The sequence below is a fragment of the Sinocyclocheilus grahami genome, unplaced genomic scaffold (assembly GCF_001515645.1).
Source record: "Sinocyclocheilus grahami isolate Dianchi unplaced genomic scaffold, SAMN03320097.WGS_v1.1 scaffold44.1, whole genome shotgun sequence".
In the NCBI taxonomy this organism is placed as follows: Eukaryota; Metazoa; Chordata; class Actinopteri; order Cypriniformes; family Cyprinidae; genus Sinocyclocheilus; species Sinocyclocheilus grahami.
This window is the reverse complement of record NW_015505223.1, coordinates 819,797-837,851: the sequence shown is the minus strand read 5'-3', so window position 1 is coordinate 837,851 and position 18,055 is coordinate 819,797. Positions and strand designations below refer to the sequence as shown.

The following is an 18,055-nucleotide window of genomic DNA, read 5'->3' as shown; positions in this document are numbered from 1 at the left end:
TGCAACTTTAGGGATCTTATCTATGCACTAACAGCTTGTAACACTCCAAAGAGAAAGGACAATTTGAAATGGCATCATATGACCCCTTTAAGGGTAAACAACAAAGTATTTGTCGTTTACCCTTAAACGACAAAGTATTTGTTCTCAGAGTGATTTTGGTTCTTAATGGAGTGACAACCGCATTTAAATATGGGTGTGAATCCCCTAAATTATTGTTTTGTGTTTGTATGGAATACAACTCACTCTTTTAAAATTGCGATAATTGACACCATGGTAAACATAGCAACGTTCTGGTGTTTTGCACGTTTGGTTTCTGCTATTTTTCACCAAAGTGCTGTAATATTACATATTTTGCTGATGTTTGAAAGGCTGCTTTGCAACGCACGCTCTAGAAGGGTTGCCATGTCCACTTATTATAAGCAATGCATATTATGAGTCTTTGGGCTTGTTGTTTAGGCTTGGCTCATAAAGTGTTCCAGTTTATAGCGTCAATAAAGTAGGCCGGTGCATGTCGCAATATATTGTTTTGTGGTTTATTTCCAAGATAAAGTGTTAGAATTTAAGTTTATTATGGGCTTGTTCTTCTTAGTTGTTGTTTTTTCTAGCAGGATCTGGCAACTGTAATAAGTCACGACATACCTTGTTCCCTGTGATCTATTGCATACAAAAGAGAGAGACAACTCTTATACACATTTAAATACGTCAGTTGTTCAGTTTGATTCCACACTGCATAGAATTTTTGTAAATCAATACCTGAATTTTTTCGGGAATTAATTTGGTTGTAGAATGGGTTTGTTACTCCCTTAAATTATCTGTGTGTGTGTACAGAACAGGATTAAGCACTAAAATGTAAATTGTCAACCAAATTTAGCTGCAGTGTGTACTACAGGACTATTGTGCCACTTGCTCAATACTAATGTCAAAGGTTAGAGCTCAGATTAGCTGACCCTGATCTGAGGCCATTCTGATCTAACTTTTTGCTCTTCAGCATGGGTGAATTGGGTCAGTCAAAGTGAGCTATTATTAGCAGGCAGATCAGTGGGCTTGGATTAGCATTAGCATTCGGGCAAAGCTCAGTCATCTTTGTGCCGAAAATATTCTGATGGGTCACATTAATCAAGAATAAATCAAAATTGCACAAAATCGTACCACAGAATTGCAAGAATTGTACCAGAAATTAAAGGGGTCATATGATGTTGCTAAAAATAACATTATTTTGTGTATTTGGTGTAATGCAATGTGTTTATGCGGTTTAAGGTTAAAAAAACACATTATTTTCCACATAATGTACATTATTGTTTCTCCTCTATGCCCCGCCTTTCTGAAATGCGTCGATTTTTACAAAGCTCATCGGTCTGAAAAGCGAGGTGTGCTCTGATTGGCCAGCTATCCAGTGCATTGTCATTGGCCAAATACCTCAAGCGTGTGACAGAAATGTTATGTCCCTTACCATACTGTGTTTCCATCATACAGTCTATGGTTTCCATGTGTCTGGCGCGACCAGACAAAACCAATAAAACCCATTACAAACTAAGCATTTGTTGCATTCAGTGGGGACATAATTACTGATTGTAATGACCATGACGAAGCGGATATTGTCCTCTTTTGGAAGGCCAAACAAAGTAGTTTCGCATTCACAATGAAACACAGCGCCTACACGACATGGCGGTGGCGGCAACAATACTACAGCGAGAATAAAAGTTACGCCTTCTTTCTTTGCGTGAACATTTGGGCGGCGTTATGCAAATCTTCCCTCATAGTGACGTAGCCATGTGGGGGTGTGTTTAAATGAGGCGTTTTAGGAGGGCATGGACAAGTCTTAACTTTTATAAAGAATATCTCTTTGGATTTGAGACTTTAGTCTTTGCAACTTTACAGATCTTCTTTATGCACCAAGAGCTTGTAACACTCCAAAGAGAAAGGAAAATTTGAAATGGCATCATATGACCCCTTTAAACTGAAACAGTAATGATAAAGTAAAGAAAAAAACTGTACAGGGATTAGCATTGTATTTAGCAACTGTACAACAGTGAAACATGGTTGTGTAGAAAATTCGAATAAAATCTCGTCTTGTTGTACCTCTTATTCTCTGCAGAACATAGCCAATGAGACCATTAGCTTATTTAATTAATTTTCTGTAGTCACTATATTTCTCCCATTCCTTAATCTATCTGTGGTCTGTCTCCTCCTCCTTGTATTGTATCATGGTGACTGTTGTGGTCTTTTACTGTCAGTGGGTGTGCTGCATGTGTAGATCCAGAGAAAGGATCTGGGATAAAACAGGTTTAGGTTCTCCTTAAATCATGGCTAATCCGATTCAACTCTCAGTTTACTACCCAATCCAAATCCTGCTCATGCAGTCACAGTGAAAGCTGTGGGTGTGTCATTCCAGTCACAATACCTACATTAAAAATAACTCCTCATGCATCTCTAAAAGTTCTAGAATTGTTTCTGCTAGTTACAGCTCTTATTTTGAGTAGTGCATGTGAATTCAGCAATCTTGCTGAATAGCATGCTATTCATTAGTCAGATTTTCCAACTTCTTTGCTGTAATTTATGCAATTTGTACAAATTTATAGTGAAAATGTAATATTTGTTCACAAACATTTTCATGAAGCCCACATATTTTGTATATGCCGGATTCTGGTACTTAGACTTTGTCTGGTGTGAGAAATTCGGCCTCTTTTGCTCTCTAGTGGCTAAGAAGAGTAGTGCATTGGATGTCCTTCAACAATGGAAGTACACTGGGCCAGTGTTTTGAAGATTTACAACTGAACATTACTCTAATACCACATATTTGACCAACTCTGCGCTCTTATTATGCTGTGAAAATACCAAATATTGTAATATGTTTTTTTTTCATCTCTTCTCCAGATGTATCATCCAACCTTGAACTTTCAACGAAAACATTAAGACAGAATTCACAGGCACGGTCTATCCAATGATATCTACATAACCAACCAAAAATGGAGGCTAAATCTCTCTTCCAAAGTGTTTCCATAATTGCTGTTGAAGCAATTACAATTCCCAAAATGCCAAACTGCCTGTTCTGTTTGAGGTTTTTCTAGACAGTTATGTCTTCCCTTATAAGACATAATCTGTGCTCAGGTGACCCTCCCTCTTCCAAAAACAGCATGAAGATGTCAGGCAGCTGCAGTTCTTAGCTTTTTGCAGTCCGAATGAAGACTTCTATGCCCAGACTTGAAGAGACCTTAGCAGTGAAGGAGAACGACTACCTTACAAAGGCTTCAAACAAACTCTGTTTAAAAAAACGTATGCTCGATTTCTAAGATCTTGACATTCCAATATGGCGATGATTGACCCTCTCTATGAATGTTTTTGTTTCTTCTTAACCTTTTTGTCACGTGTGTAATGAATGCAAATGTGTAAACCGTGGACATGGAATGCACGCACAAAAATATATATGTATACATATATGAGATATATATGAATCCATATCTAGACATCTTTTCAGAGTCTCAAAGGGTGAAGCCATGTACACCTTGTGTAAAATGCTGGCTATTTAACGTAAAACTATCGGTCAAGTGCAGAGGTCAGTAATGTCAGAATGTTAGCATAGTCTTGTCCGTCTTTTATCAACCATTAACCACCGCTACCCTATCCGGAATTCCCTACGTTTCTGTACTTTAAAAAAAAATTTTTTTGCCTAATTTTCTTTTAAATTAAGAGCCTTATTAATTTTTTTTTACTTGTATACCTCACATATTTAAAAAAAAAAGTTCCATATCATCCTTACTTGATTTATTTTGCACAACTGTATACTGCTGAACATGTACATATCTCTTGTTAACACTCTGCTAATGTAAGATATTGATTTTTTTTGTATTTATGGATTTATATTTCTGGTATTTATTTGTTTAATGTTTGCTATTATTATTATGTATACCTTTACATATTTTTTTCTCGTCATTATCGATAATCTAAACTGTTTATATATATATAGTTGTTTTTTTCTCCCTGAAGCAATAGCATGCTAATCGGACAGAGTACAATTTTTGCTCATCACAAAAAGTTCCTCATCACAAATCTGATTGTCGTACATAGACAGGTAAAATAAGTTTCTACAAACCCCAACAAACTACACCTTCACCGCATCCAAATTTTCCCAAAAACACATTTACCGGTATGTAGATCCACCTAGGAAAAGGTTTTGAACCAATTTCAAAAGTTCTATGCAATAATCCATGTAAAACCATTCCCACTAAAATGATGGCCGTCTTGTGCAACTTCACGCCGGCCTTGCTGCCAACCTTTTGTGCTTTTGTGTATAAAATAATAATGATTATTGTTGTTATTATTATGGGAAAATATCATAGTATATGTTGCTGGATCTCAATGACTGTTGACTACAGTGGGAACCCCCCCCCCCCCCCCCCCCCAAAAAAAAAACTTACAACCTGAAAATATTTGGTCTGTGTAGGGATTCTATACATATTGTGTTTATTAAATTTAAAGACAATGAAAAATATGTAAGTGACTTCCATCATGACCATGCCAGAAAAGAGGGTTCAGAGTGAATTAGCAGATGTATTATAAATTTAATCAGGAATCGAAGACAACACGAAAAAAGACAAAACTTCAGAAAAATGCTCTCACAAATGAAAATTCACTCACTGTTGTAAGTGCAATGGGCTAAATGTGAGTCCAGTATTCATTGTGCAATATTGTGTTCTTTTCAATGTATTCCTGTTAAAAAGATACATTTTGGTGCATCATGTCATGTAATGTGATTATGAAAATAATGAACCTGCAATTTGTTTCCAGAATGGAGAAGAATAAAGATAAAAAATGAAAATAAAATGTTCTCGTGTATTGGTACATTTCTTTCCTTTCATTTGAGAGAAAAGGTATGTCAACCTCTTTCTTATCCTAAGCAATTTTATTTTTAATTTCAGTTGTAAGCATTACTAATACTATTGCTCTTGGGGTTAAAGGAATAGTTCACCCCCAAAAATTTGCTGACCCTCAGACCACCCAATGTAGATGACTTTGTTTCTCCATCAGAACACATTTGGAGGAATTTAGCATTACATCACTTGCTCACCAATGGATCCTCTGCAGTGAATGGGTGCCGTCAGAATGAGAGTCCAAACAGCAGTTAAAATAATCACAGTGATCTAAACGACTCCAGTCTGTCAGTTAATTTCTTGTGAAGTGCAAAAGCCGTGTTTGTAAGAAACAAATCCATCAAGGCATTTTTCACTTCAAACCGTTGCTTCCAGCTAAAATACAAGTCTATCTATATACAGTAGTATTTCTTTAAGTCTGTTTATCTGAATCAGGATTGAAAATGCACAGATCAAGCTCCATTTACAAGTGAAAACAGTTCTAAACAAATATGTCAGCAGATTTTGATGTGAGCGGATGACAGGGGATGGTCTTTTTCATTGGACGAAGCATTATCATGGATTATGGATTTGTATTTTGTCCAGAAGCAAGTTAAAATGCCTTAATGATGGAATTGTTTTTTTCAAAACATGCATCTTTTGCTTCACAAGACATTAATTGATGGACTGGAGTGCATGGTATGGATTACTTGTGGATTATTGTGCTGTTTTTATCAGCTGTTTGGTCTCTCATTCTCGCGGCACCCATTCACTGCAGTGTATCCATCGGTGAGCAAGTGATGCAATGCTAAATTTCTCCAAATCTGTTCCCATGACGAAACAAACTCATCTTGGATGGACTGAGAAATTTTCATTTTATTTTTGGGTGAACTATCACACCATTTGTGCTACAGATATGAATGACCACAAATCATGTGGAATGTTCTTCTTTACTTGCTTGATTCAGTATCAGTAGATCTGATTCCACACTGCAACTTATTCTGGCCTGATCACTTCTGGAAGACATAAAAAGCTTTTTTCTTTTTTTTTACATGCCGTATATGCCGTTATCTTAAATGGAATAAATGGAAAATGCATTTCAGTATGCCCCGCTCACATTTTCTAAAGAAAATGTAAAATTATGGTTTACTTATGAAATTTAGAAATAGCATTCAATTGTCAAAATGCACAGAAATTCACTGATTGAATTGCAAAGCTGCAGTTTTTGACACCACCTCTTGGTGTCATCAGAGGACCATTGCCTCTATGTGAGCTAAGAAACGACAGATATGAAAATATGATAGAAAGTAAATATATTTTGTGGGAAGACAAAACTAGATTTATCAAAAAGGCGGAAATTTGCAATCTCTCTTCTGCTATACAGAGGTTTTACAACAATTTTAATGCTCGAACAGAATAATATTCTGGGCAAATAGAAACTGTATATCTTTGTATAAACAACATTAGTTCTTCATCTGGATGAAGTGATCAACTAAAACGAGTGTGAAGTGTGTTGTAAGAGCTCGAGCCTCGACTTGCCTTCTGTTAACTCATGACGTGTGTTTGTGTAACTATGTGTTTTCTTGTCCAGCCACTGTCACACACACTCACCGTCAACATGCACTAAACCCCTCTGCGCCAGGAAGGCTTGTCTCGTGTAAAAGCACTGTGATGATGAGACATTACTCACACCACCGAGGGACTAACAGAGCTGGTTGGTAAGGTTGAGTCATGCAAAGGCTAATCAAGTAATTTGCTGTAAACTTCACAGGTCACATTGAAATTAACATTAATTTATTATGAAACCGAGTTAAAACTGCTGAAAGTGACAAAAGATGCTAAATAGATGGTATTGCATTGTTATTCACACCTTATAATTTCCCCCCCCTCAAGATCATTATGGACATTATATGGACTTAATGTCTTATTATGTTTCCATATATGTATCAGTACAAAATGATCTTGCTCTCTTATAATATATCGGTACTCTTCTGTTTGAGAGAGGCGGGGGATAGAGGAGCTACAATAATGTACAGTATTTGAAAAATAATGTGTTTTTTGAACATTAAAGCATGTCAACATATTCTGTTACACCAAATACACAAAATAATGATCTTTAAAAAAAGCATCATTTGACCCCTTTAATAGTCCAGAGCATAGTAAAGACAGAGCTCTGACAGTCTCTCCACCCTTAAGCCTCATGTCTAGAGCAAGAGCTCAAGGGGAAGTCTGTGACAGTCAGCCAATCAGAAATCACCGGAGGCATCAAAGCCAATTACAGCAGGGGTCACATGATCACAGTTGGCTGCATATGATTGGCATGGCCGCAGACGGTGAGTAGCTCATCCGTCAACTTCATGCAAACTTCTTAGATGTGACCTTCACATAATTCATAATGAGAACAGCACTTAAAACCAAATTCCCTTTTAACCTTTTAGTGGTTTAAAATTTCAAGAAAAGTGTATAAAAGGATTATATATATATATATATATATATATTAAAATGATATTTTATCTCCTAAAACTAGAGGGAAAAAAATAGTTGTAGGGGAACAGAAAGGTTAATACTAATATTACTAATTATAAAATTAGTTTAAAAAGTAATTATACAATTAATATAATAATTATTAAATATATATATGTGTGTGTGTGTGTGTGTGTGTGTGTGTGTATAGTCATAACTTAACTAGTCACAACTTGTTTTAACCCTTGTTGTAATTCTATCTTTATAAGTGTACAGAAACATATGAACATACACGTTGTGTGTGCGCATTGTATTGTGTAGGCATATAAAGAATCATTTAAGCATTGTTGTGTGTGTGTATATAGCCTATAGATACATGCATACGTTTATATGTGCACACACACACACACATGTTGTGTTTCCATGTTTTATGGGGACATTCCATAGGTGTAATGGTTTTTATTCTGTACAAACTGTATATTCTATTGCCCTACACCAACCCTACCCCTAAACCTACCCCTTACAGGAAACTTTGTGCATTTTTACTTTCTCAAAAAAACTCATTCTGTATGATTTATAAGCTTGTTTCCTCATGGGGACCTCAAAAATGTCCCCATAATTTGGTCCCCATAACGTGATAAATACCAGGTACACACACACACACACACACACGTCTTCATAACTTAACGTTGTTTTAACCGTTGTGTTAATTCAATCTTTTCAGGCGAAGAAGTGACAATGCAGTGCAATACAACATAGGCTACATGCATGAAAACGCCTCATGTGGTCGACGCCTGTCACTATTATGCACTGGCCCTTTAAATCTGACGCTCATTTATGCGTTCGAGGGCGGAGTTTGTGTTCGTGTGTCCAATCAGAGAGCGGAATGCTGATACTGGAGTGGATGCAGGACGTGGGACGCTGATGCTGATGCTGGGGGACCCGCACAGTGATGGAGCGGCGACGACGCTGAAGGTAACGAAACGTGATCTAACGACACAATGGCATCCATTCACTCCAGTTAGGTAGGGTTTATATTAAAGGATCGAAATGTAGGTCGGATTCATCGATTTGAGCTAATTATATTATTTTTGAATGATGGAAAATGAGCTTAAATCCGCTGTAGTATGAACGAGATGAAGCGTCGCTCGATGCTGTTTCAAAAGCATTTGCTTCAGGATCAATGCATATTCAATTCTGGCTTGATATTCGTTAGTTTATCTTCACAAACGGGTGATATTTTCTGCATGGATGTTTCTGTCTGCGGTCTAATTGTCTAAATCAGAATTATGCAATGTTAATGTTAGAAATGCCACTTAATATTATTGAATAAACCTATCTTTTTTATCTTAATTTAGGTGCATTGCATTTTCAAATGTAGATTGCGTTTGGTGGTTTTCTCATTGATTTCTTCTTGTTTAGGAAAAACATGGGCATGTATGACCTGTCAGCCTCTAGGAGTGATTTTTGGGGATGATTGACATTGGTGAAAGCCAATCAGCAGACAGATGTTATCCTGCACAGCCAGTGGCTGAAGGATGAGGGAGGGCTTTCACATGGGGCTTCTGTCTGATCTTCAAAATATCAAAGAATTTATTGGTGCTTGAACAGTGTTTCTGGCAACCCTTGATTAAAACGGACAGTATGTGATATTTTGTCTCAATGTGACCCTACAGACATGTGGAAGCAATGGTTTTTTATAGTGTAAACAGTCACTATTGCTTTAAAATCCTTTTATTTTATATTTTATTAAGATATAAGTTAGAAGAGAAACATCAGCTTGATTTATACTTGGAAATTTGGGTTGAATTTAGTATGTAGTGAATAAACATTTTGTATAGATATGCACAGATCTGCAACATTAATTGACTAGAAATGCATCTTTGCATTTTTAAGGTTAAACGAATGAACTTTGGAGAAGTTGTACTTTCAGCATCTGTTCTTTCTTTTATTACATATGCCAATCTGCTTCGATTTGTGATGATAGACTGCTAATAAGATATTTTACCAGGGTAGGTTCTGTGAAAAAAAGTATCCTTGTACAAATGATTGACTTGAGTTAAATTGAATTTGGGTTTAAATAATGCACTGAACATAAATGTATTGGTTAAGCCGCATTCCATGCAACAGATGTATCGCTTGGCCAGTTTCTCTTTTAACATGCATTATTGAAGTCTGGGTAATTTGCCCTTTGTGGCTCTATGCACACACTGTTTTCAGCGTCAGAGTGGGTGGCAGAGAGAGAGTCAGTGGCTCGTGATATGCACCCTGCCACCTTGATTAAGCCATTTATGCTGGAGAGCAGCTGGCTTCTATATATTACTGACCGAAACAAGCTCTTTCTGTCATTAAGTTCTCATTCAGAAGTTTCTGTGCTGACATTAATCAGCTCAGTCTCTGTTAGCTACGTCCGTTGAGACCAAAAGCAGCATTTGCTTGTTTAATTTATGCTGCTGGCAGATATTTTATCCAAAGTGACTTGTAGTGCATTCAAGGTGTACATCTTATCACGTGTTCCGTGGAAATCAAACCCATGACCTTGGTGTTGGAACAGGAAATGAAGCTTCAGAATGTATAGTTTAGTTAGTTTTGTTTCCTGAGGCAAACATCATTTGATAGCTCATGCCAAGATTTAGAAGTTTGAACTAACTTCTGGGCATAGCTCATCCAGTATGCAAGCCAATAATACTGGAAACACTCTCATCATTTCTGGTTGCCGTTTTTTTTTACTGTAAATTTAACAGGATATTTCTTTACAGTGACTTATTGGAGAGTTCTTTTGACTCATACCAGTAAGCAACCACCCAGAAAACTGTGAGTTTTGCACAGGCAAGCACCAGAAGATGTAAAAATCTTGGCATTCGGGTGAAGCCCTCCCCCCGTTTGTCCAGTATGGTGTGCTATATATGGTCTCTGTCCGGATGGAAAGATGAAGGCCGAATGTGTCCTGTTTCTGGCACGGAAGTGTACAGATGACCAGGCCATCTACAGACTGGCTTCATTTAAAGTCAGCATAAATGTACATTTCTCACTCTCTCTCTCTCTCTCTCTCTCTCTCTCTCTCTCACACGCCCGTGAATGCCCACACATCCTCACATTTCATACGAGTGAAAACAGGTGCACTCTCCTCCATCATCTCAGTCACTGTTGCCATAGCAACCCCCTCCACAGCATCAGCATCATCCCTGTGAGCAGCATGTGGTCCCCACCTCCGAGAAAAACTGCGGGGCACTTTTTATTTTGACTCATCTTTCTGATGAATAGAACCCACCTCAGGCAGAAATTTAAAGGAAGTTACGTTGTCTCTGAAATGAAAAGGGATGCAATGTCTCATTATGTTGCGCAACATCTCTCAGGAACTGAATACGTCTTTGCATTTTGATTAGCTCTAGGCTGTTGTGAATGAAAGCGAAGAATTGTTCCAGACAATAGTTGGCAGCACACAAGCCGCTTTGTTGCAGATATTTTGAAGTGTTCGACTGCATTTTGAAGTGTGCGACTTTTCTTCTCTTCTCTAGGATGCAGTAAACACCCTTGTCAATCCGTGAAGGGGCTTTTCTTACAGACTCTCAGTGTTACAGAACCTTGGGAGATGTATGGTAGCGCGCGCGCCGTCAGCCACATCGAGGGCAGTCCTGCTCGTTCCCCGCGGCTGCCCCGCTCTCCTCGGTTAGGCCACCGTCGAGCCAACAGTGGCAGTTCGAGCGGCAAGACCTTATCCATGGAGAACATCCAGTCCCTCAATGCTGCCTACGCAACATCTGGCCCAATGTACCTAAGTGACCATGAAGCCATCGGATCCACTGCTACTTACCCTAAAGGCACCATGACGCTCGGTCGGGCCACGAGTCGAGCAATGTACGGTGGTCGGGTCACAGCCATGGGCAGCACCCCTAATATCGCAACGGCGGGACTCCATCACGCCGACCTGCTGTCTTATGGCGACCTGGGCTCGCTGTCTATGCTCCACCACCAGGGGACACCGTCGGCCCTGCTGCGACAGGCGGTCAGGGGTGGTGGAGGTGAACTTTTGGAGCTCCAGGCACAGCTCCTGGACATGCACAGGGAAAACGAGCTACTTCGGAGGGAGCTGGACCTTAAGGACAGCAAGCTGGGCTCTTCCACCAACAGCATCAAGAGCTTCTGGAGCCCCGAGCTGAAGAAAGAACGCGTGATGAGGAAAGAGGAGGCAGCGCGCACTTCAATCCTTAAAGAACAGATGCGGGTGACCCACGAGGAGAATCAGGTTAGGATGATTACCTTACCTTACACATGCAGAATGACAAGGATCTATGCTTGAGTAAAAATAAAGGTCCTTCAGAGGTTATTTGTAGAATTTCTTTCAATTAAGACTCTTGGCTACATGAGATGCTGTATTGTTCTTTGGAGAAAAAGTTCTTGATGTTACATTATACATTCTTCAAATCAGTATATTTGTCCTTGATATCATCCATTCACTGAGGAAAAGCCCTCCTGGGCTTTGTTTGTAGCACCAGAACATTGATAACCTTCTAAGGAACTATAAAAATGAAGAAGGTTCTTTAATTATGTCAGGTTGTTCTGTAAAGCCCCTTTTGGAACCTTTATTTTTATTAAGAGTGAATTTTGCTAAGATGTATAAATAATAGATTAGGGCATTTATAGATCATTTATTGTCTACTTAGGGCTTTTGATAAGCTTAGCAAGTAGAGTTTGATGTACACTACTGTTCAAAAGTTGAGTAAGGTTTTAGTAAGGTTTTATTTTATTTTTAAAGAAAAAATATTTTTTATTCAGGGAAGACACATTACATTTATTTTTATTAAATTTTTTATTATTTTTATTTTTATTTTCAAAATAAAAAAGGCAGTAAAGACTGATGTTGGGTCAATTCTGTTCTTTGAATCCTAAGAAAAATGTATCACTGTTCCCCTAAAAAATTTTAAGCAGCATAACTGTTTTCAACATTGATAATAAAAAGAAATATGTCTTTGTCACCAAATCAGCTTATTAGAATGTTTTCTGAAAATGTGGCTTTTCTATCACAGAAATAAATTACATTTAAAATATAATAAAATAGAAAACAGTTATTTTAAATTGTATTAATATTTCTAAATTTTCCTGTTTTTACTGTATTTTTGATCAATTAAATGTAGCCTTGGTGAGCATAAGAGACTTTTTAAAAAGACGATTTCAATAACATAAAAAAGTAAAAAATAAATCAAACAGACCCCAAACTTTTGAACAGTAGCACATGTTATTACATATAAAAATGTTAACCCAAAAATAAAACTGTCATTGTTTACACACCCTCATATTGGTCAAATCTGTATGATTTTTCTTTTGTCTGTGGAACATAAAAGTTGATGACACAAAATGTTTGAAAATATGTTTTCTCAAAATGTACGAGCAGTGTGAACATTGTACAAAATTACTCATTTTGTTCACGGCACACAGAAATTCATACAGCTTTGAAACGACTTGATGGTGAATAAATTACAGAATTTAAATTTTGAGTGAACTTTCCCTTTAAGACTAGCTTATTAGCAGGCTATCAGTAAAAGTTGCCTACTTGAGGGGATACGCCTAGTTTATGAATTCTTGTGTTGCCAAGGTTACTCTTCCTGTCTCCAGTTTTGGTGTCATCTGCGTGCTGTGTTCTATTCATCTCCTCTGTTCTGTGTCTCATTCAACTGTGTAATCACGCTCTCACTCTTTTTTCCCCACCTACTCTCATGCTCTTTAAGTCTCTTCACTGCTGATTTCTTCTTTGGGTGTCTGTCTTTTATGTGGCACTTCTGGAAAGAGGCTCTTATAATCATTAATATTTCATCATTTAATTGGATGTGGCACTCAGTCAATGGACAGGCCAAAGCCACAGATACTGAAACACATTTTAGACAGTTCTGACTGAAAATATAACTCGTTCAAAGCTACCATAGAATAGCTTGTATTTGCATACGTGTGACCGCACATGACATGAATTCTATATTTAACCTGCGAAGTTGCTGTAGAGTGCAACAGTGCCTGCCCACTTTTTCAGCAGCCTTGGTTCTGTAGGTATTTTTTCCGTTCATTTTTCCCATAGGGATTTTAAAACAGTCTTCATTACAAGAGTTAGAAGCATGAATCAAGCAAACCAGCTACGAGGTTAGTTAAAACACTACAAATTTTGATTTGAAGCCAAAAAGTATTTGAAAATGGAACAAAAAGACAAAGAATTTGTAATTACCAGCCTATAATAAGGGAAAGAATTGCGAATAGCATAATTTAATTACAAATGATGTAGAAATATAAAACAATTCATTTAAAGATGTCGAATACAGAGAGAGAAACTATAAAAAAGTTGTACTGTAGTTTTTCACCCAGAGTTCTGCTTTTAAACATGACTATATAAAAATAAGTTATATCATCGTATATCAACATATACTGATGATTCAAACGGGAGTTTTGAGCAGAGTAGGGCTTGTTGTTTGTCATTTCTCTGATCACAAATGCAGACAGGGTTTTATGTTTATGCGGCACGATGCAATGCAACGCAACGCGTAAAAAGACAGTATAAGTAATTATAATCAGTAATTATGTCCCCACTGGATGCAACAAATGCCTCGTTTGTAATGAGTTTTAATGTTTTTGTGTCGTCGCTCCGGCTGGGACACGACATCACAGTATGGTGAGGGGCGTAACATTTCCGACACACGCTTGAGGTATTCGGCCAATTTCAACGCACTGGATAGCTGGCCAATCAGAGCACACCTCGCTTTTTCAGACCGATGAGCTTTGTAAAACTCGACGCATTTCAAAAAGGAGGGACATAGAGGAGAAACAATAATGTACAGTATGTGGAAAATAATGTGTTTTTTTAACCTTAAACCACATAAACACATTTCATTACACAAAATAATGTTCTTTTTAGCAGCATCATATGACCCCTTTAACATCCCAGCTCACATTAGGTCTACATTTTTAAAAGTTTATAACTTATCCTTAAAACTATTTTTTTTTCTCTATAGAGAAAATAAATATATATATATATATATATATGGTTAATTTTGAATGTTGATAGATGCTATGCTTGTTTCATGAGCATTGCCAATAAGGCCACCAAGTGAACTTTGACTTTGCTAAAAGGGACTTTGGCATTGTGCTTTAGTGTATTAATTAAGGGCAGTTGGGTTTAATGAGAAATCCCTTAGGTGGGTTCAGTCCTATTTTGATGAAAGAAGCCAGAGAGTCGATATTAAGGATATATTGTCTGGTCCTTTATCAATCAGTTGTGGAGTTCCTCAAGGGAGTATTTTAGGTCCCTTATTTTTTTCTTTTATATATAAATTATTTTTAAGCAGCGTGTTCAGAGAAACTTTTTCTTAATGCTGACGATGCAGCAATTTAAGAGTTTCGTCAAGATAAAGGGGTCCTGGAGAAAGTGACAAGAGATGTCCAAATGGTTTTTAGACAAGAAACTTTCTCTGCATATAGGTAAAACTGAAGCCATTCTCTTTGCTTCTAGAATGAAATTAAAAAAGGATGATACTCTTTTTGGTTAAGATTAACGATATGATAATAGAGTCAATTTTTTTTGTAAATTATTTGGGTTTAATAGATAATAAATTAACAGGTGATTATATGGCTAGATAGTTATTTACAAAAGAATGTGCTAAATTAGATTTTTAACAAGGCAAGCTGACTTATTGGATATTTATTCCTTAAAATTGTTGGCAGGGGCCCTGATTCAACCCCATTTTGATTATGCCACCACTTTCTGTTATAGTAGTTGTTCCCAGAGTATGAAAGATATATTGCAAAGGGCTCAAATCAAATGAGTCAGAATAATTTTAAAAGTTCATCCTCGAATGCATTTGCATATTGAATGTTTTAAGGAGTTGGGTTTGCTAACTGTGAAAAAAAGAATGTTTTTTTTTTATTGGCTATGACGTGTAAACATTTTTATATGGTTACAGGGTTTTTAGAAAATTACTTTCATATGGTGAGGCAACAGCATTCTTATGGTATTAGGGGTAGGAATTTTACAGTTTTTTAAAGTGTATGGGATACTTGTTATTTTGTACAGTTTGTAAACTTGTCAAATAAATTTAAATTCATTTAAATTCAGTGTTTAGTTTGATTATATACACAGTGCAGCATGAGCACCCATACCTTATTGAGTAAATACCTACAAAAACGTGTGATGGTTCAAGATCTCTCCCATACATTCAACAGCTGAGGACTGGAGACATTTGTTTTCTCACAGTCTCACCTCTTCCTGTCTATCTGTGTTTTTGAGAGTAGGGCAGTGGCCTAGTTAAATCACACTCCGTCAGCACGCTGCACGGGGCCTGGAGACGAAGAAATGTCAAGGACAAATGCTTGTCTGAGAGTCTTTGTTTTCCTCCATCTGATTCCTTGTCTTCTCTGCCAGCGTTTCACTCTACTGCTGTCTCACTTTCTCTCTGTCATCCAGCTCTCTTTTTGGCTCCTTTCCTGCCACACATCCTCACTATTTGCTTCCTCCTTTCTCTTACTCATCCTATGTCCTTTCCATCCATCTTGTTGTCCGTTACTCTATCCACCCATTCTCTAAGGCACCATATGGCATTTTCTCACATATTTTGGATAACATATGGATCCTGTATATCATAAATACCATAGCAAGAGCCTTACAAAGCATTCAGGCCTTTTAACAGTTCTCTCATTTGACTGAATTGTATTTAGTGACATTTTATCACTGAGTGCTGATGGCAAATCCACAGTTTCGCCTTTGTGTTATTCACTAAACTAAGTTTAACCAGGTGCCATGCATATTTAAATTAAATGATTGCCATTTATTTCAACACAAACAGGTCTTCTTTTATATGCAAATTAGGATTTTTGTGTTGTATTCACAAAAGTAAATTTGCCTACTGCAATTAACAGTTTGTTTTAATTAAAATTCTAGTCATCTTGGCAGCAGTTATTGATCAAATGATGGTGAAGAGACCCATTTCCTGATGCACAGTGTAACCAAATGCATTTATGCTTCTTCAAGAGCTGACTCGCATGTCTAGATTGTGCAAATTATGTTACGCCTTCTTTCTTTGCGTGAACATTTGAGCGGCGTTATGCAAATCTTCCCACATAGTGAGGTAGATATGTGGGGGCGTGTTAGAACGAGCCATTTTAGGTAGGTGTGGCTGACTCTGAACTTTTATAAAGAATATCTCTTTGGATTTGAGACTTTAGTCTTTGCAACTTTACAGATCTTCTTTATGCACCAAGAGCTTGTAACAGTCCAAAGAGAAAGGAAAAATTGAAATCGCATCATATGACCCCTTTAAATTTTTAAGATTGATTGACGTTTCTTAAAAAACAGACACTAATGAGACATAATGAGATGAGTCTAGACTGGTATCTTTTTAAATCTGAACACAGTGTGAGACATTGTTGAGATTTTTTCTGAAACTCCAGAGGAGACATATTTGAGATTACTAGTGTTTGTTTCTCAAAAGAAAAATGTGAGAAGCAGGTGGTTCTGATTATTTCATGGCTCTGTATTAAAAGAGAAAATGACCTTGCATTTAGTTTGCATAAATCTAAAATTATTGCAAGCTCACTATTGAGGAGCAGATGTGTGGTGTAGAATGCAATCATGGTTACAATGCAGGAGATACTGGAACAGGGACACTGAAATACACAAATGAGATTGGATATGCAAGTTAGACAGGCTTATGCTCAGCCAATCTGTGAAAGTGTGTGCATGTCTCATTTCTCCTTTGCATGATACTGTCCCTTCTTATGAGCCCTCAAGGTTAAATCAGGAAGATGTCACCATCCTGATTTGCTTCCAGCAAACACCTGTGCATGTCTCTCTCTCTCTGTGTGTGTGTCTGTGTGTGTGTGTGTGTGTATGTGTGCGCGTGTGTGTGTGTGTGTGTTCGTACAGCACCCTGAAAACGGGAAAGGACATTAGCAGAGCTGTAGGTACATACCCAGTGACAGTGCTATTGAGACACAGTTAGTGCCCTGTGGTGGAAAGAAACAAGATTAGACATGCTAGGGGTTTCTTATGAAGCCCTTGGAGTTTAGATTACACGATCACACATTGTATGCTTGTTATTAAGTATTTGTTTATCTGTGCATTTGAATATAAATTAGTGCTGGGCGGTATGACCAAAAATTTATATCACGGTATTTTCCAAAATTATACCGGTTTCACAGTACATGGCAGTATTTTTAGTTTCATGCATGACCAGGTGTTAACCATATTTTCTACTGATTGAGAGAGGAAATACTGCAGTATATTGACTTAGAATGACCTATTTTACTGTCATGATGAGTGAATATTGTCAAAAAATACCACACTAAATAGTGACTAAACACGACCCCTTTTAATACATGTTAACCAGGAGTCACTCTCGGGGCGGTGGATATTTGTGGCGGTCAATGTGGATATTGTGGATGAGTTCTTCTGTGTCATCACGTTCTATTAGTTCTACAGCTTCAGTTTCGGAACTTTCACGCTTAGTAAAGCCGGGCTCACACTACAGGAGTTTTAAAATCCTAACCGATTATGAAATCTGGTAGCAGCACACACATAAGGAGAATCTTTGCAGATTATCTTCCCTCAAATCTTAAACATGCACACACTACAAGATTTTAACATCGTGGCGCATCACACACTACAAGATATTATTAAGATTATCATGCCAGAGGGAGGTCTCACGTGATCTCATGCAGCAGATCTTCATTGATATTTCAGTGATGTTTACATATGTTAGCTAGTGTGCTAG

General features: G+C 37.4%; 2 protein-coding genes across 4 annotated transcripts in view; both read left to right on the top strand.

The window, feature by feature from the left end:
• LOC107582388 (protein bassoon-like) overlaps window positions 1-3,651 on the top strand; it is a 78,073-nt gene extending 74,422 nt beyond the window's left edge. For both annotated transcript variants that reach the window (XR_001608942.1, XR_001608941.1), the window contains exon 11: window positions 2,875-3,651. The gene's annotated coding sequence lies outside the window, so the exon portion shown is untranslated. The remainder of the gene's footprint in view (window positions 1-2,874) is intronic.
• Window positions 3,652-8,201: 4,550 nt separating this feature from the next.
• LOC107582387 (ERC protein 2-like) overlaps window positions 8,202-18,055 on the top strand; it is a 67,176-nt gene continuing 57,322 nt past the window's right edge. For both annotated transcript variants that reach the window (XM_016268208.1, XM_016268207.1), the window contains exons 1-2: window positions 8,202-8,285; window positions 10,829-11,556. In XM_016268208.1, the coding sequence (XP_016123694.1) occupies window positions 10,903-11,556 (654 nt within the window). In that variant the 5' untranslated portion in view covers window positions 8,202-8,285; window positions 10,829-10,902. The remainder of the gene's footprint in view (window positions 8,286-10,828; window positions 11,557-18,055) is intronic.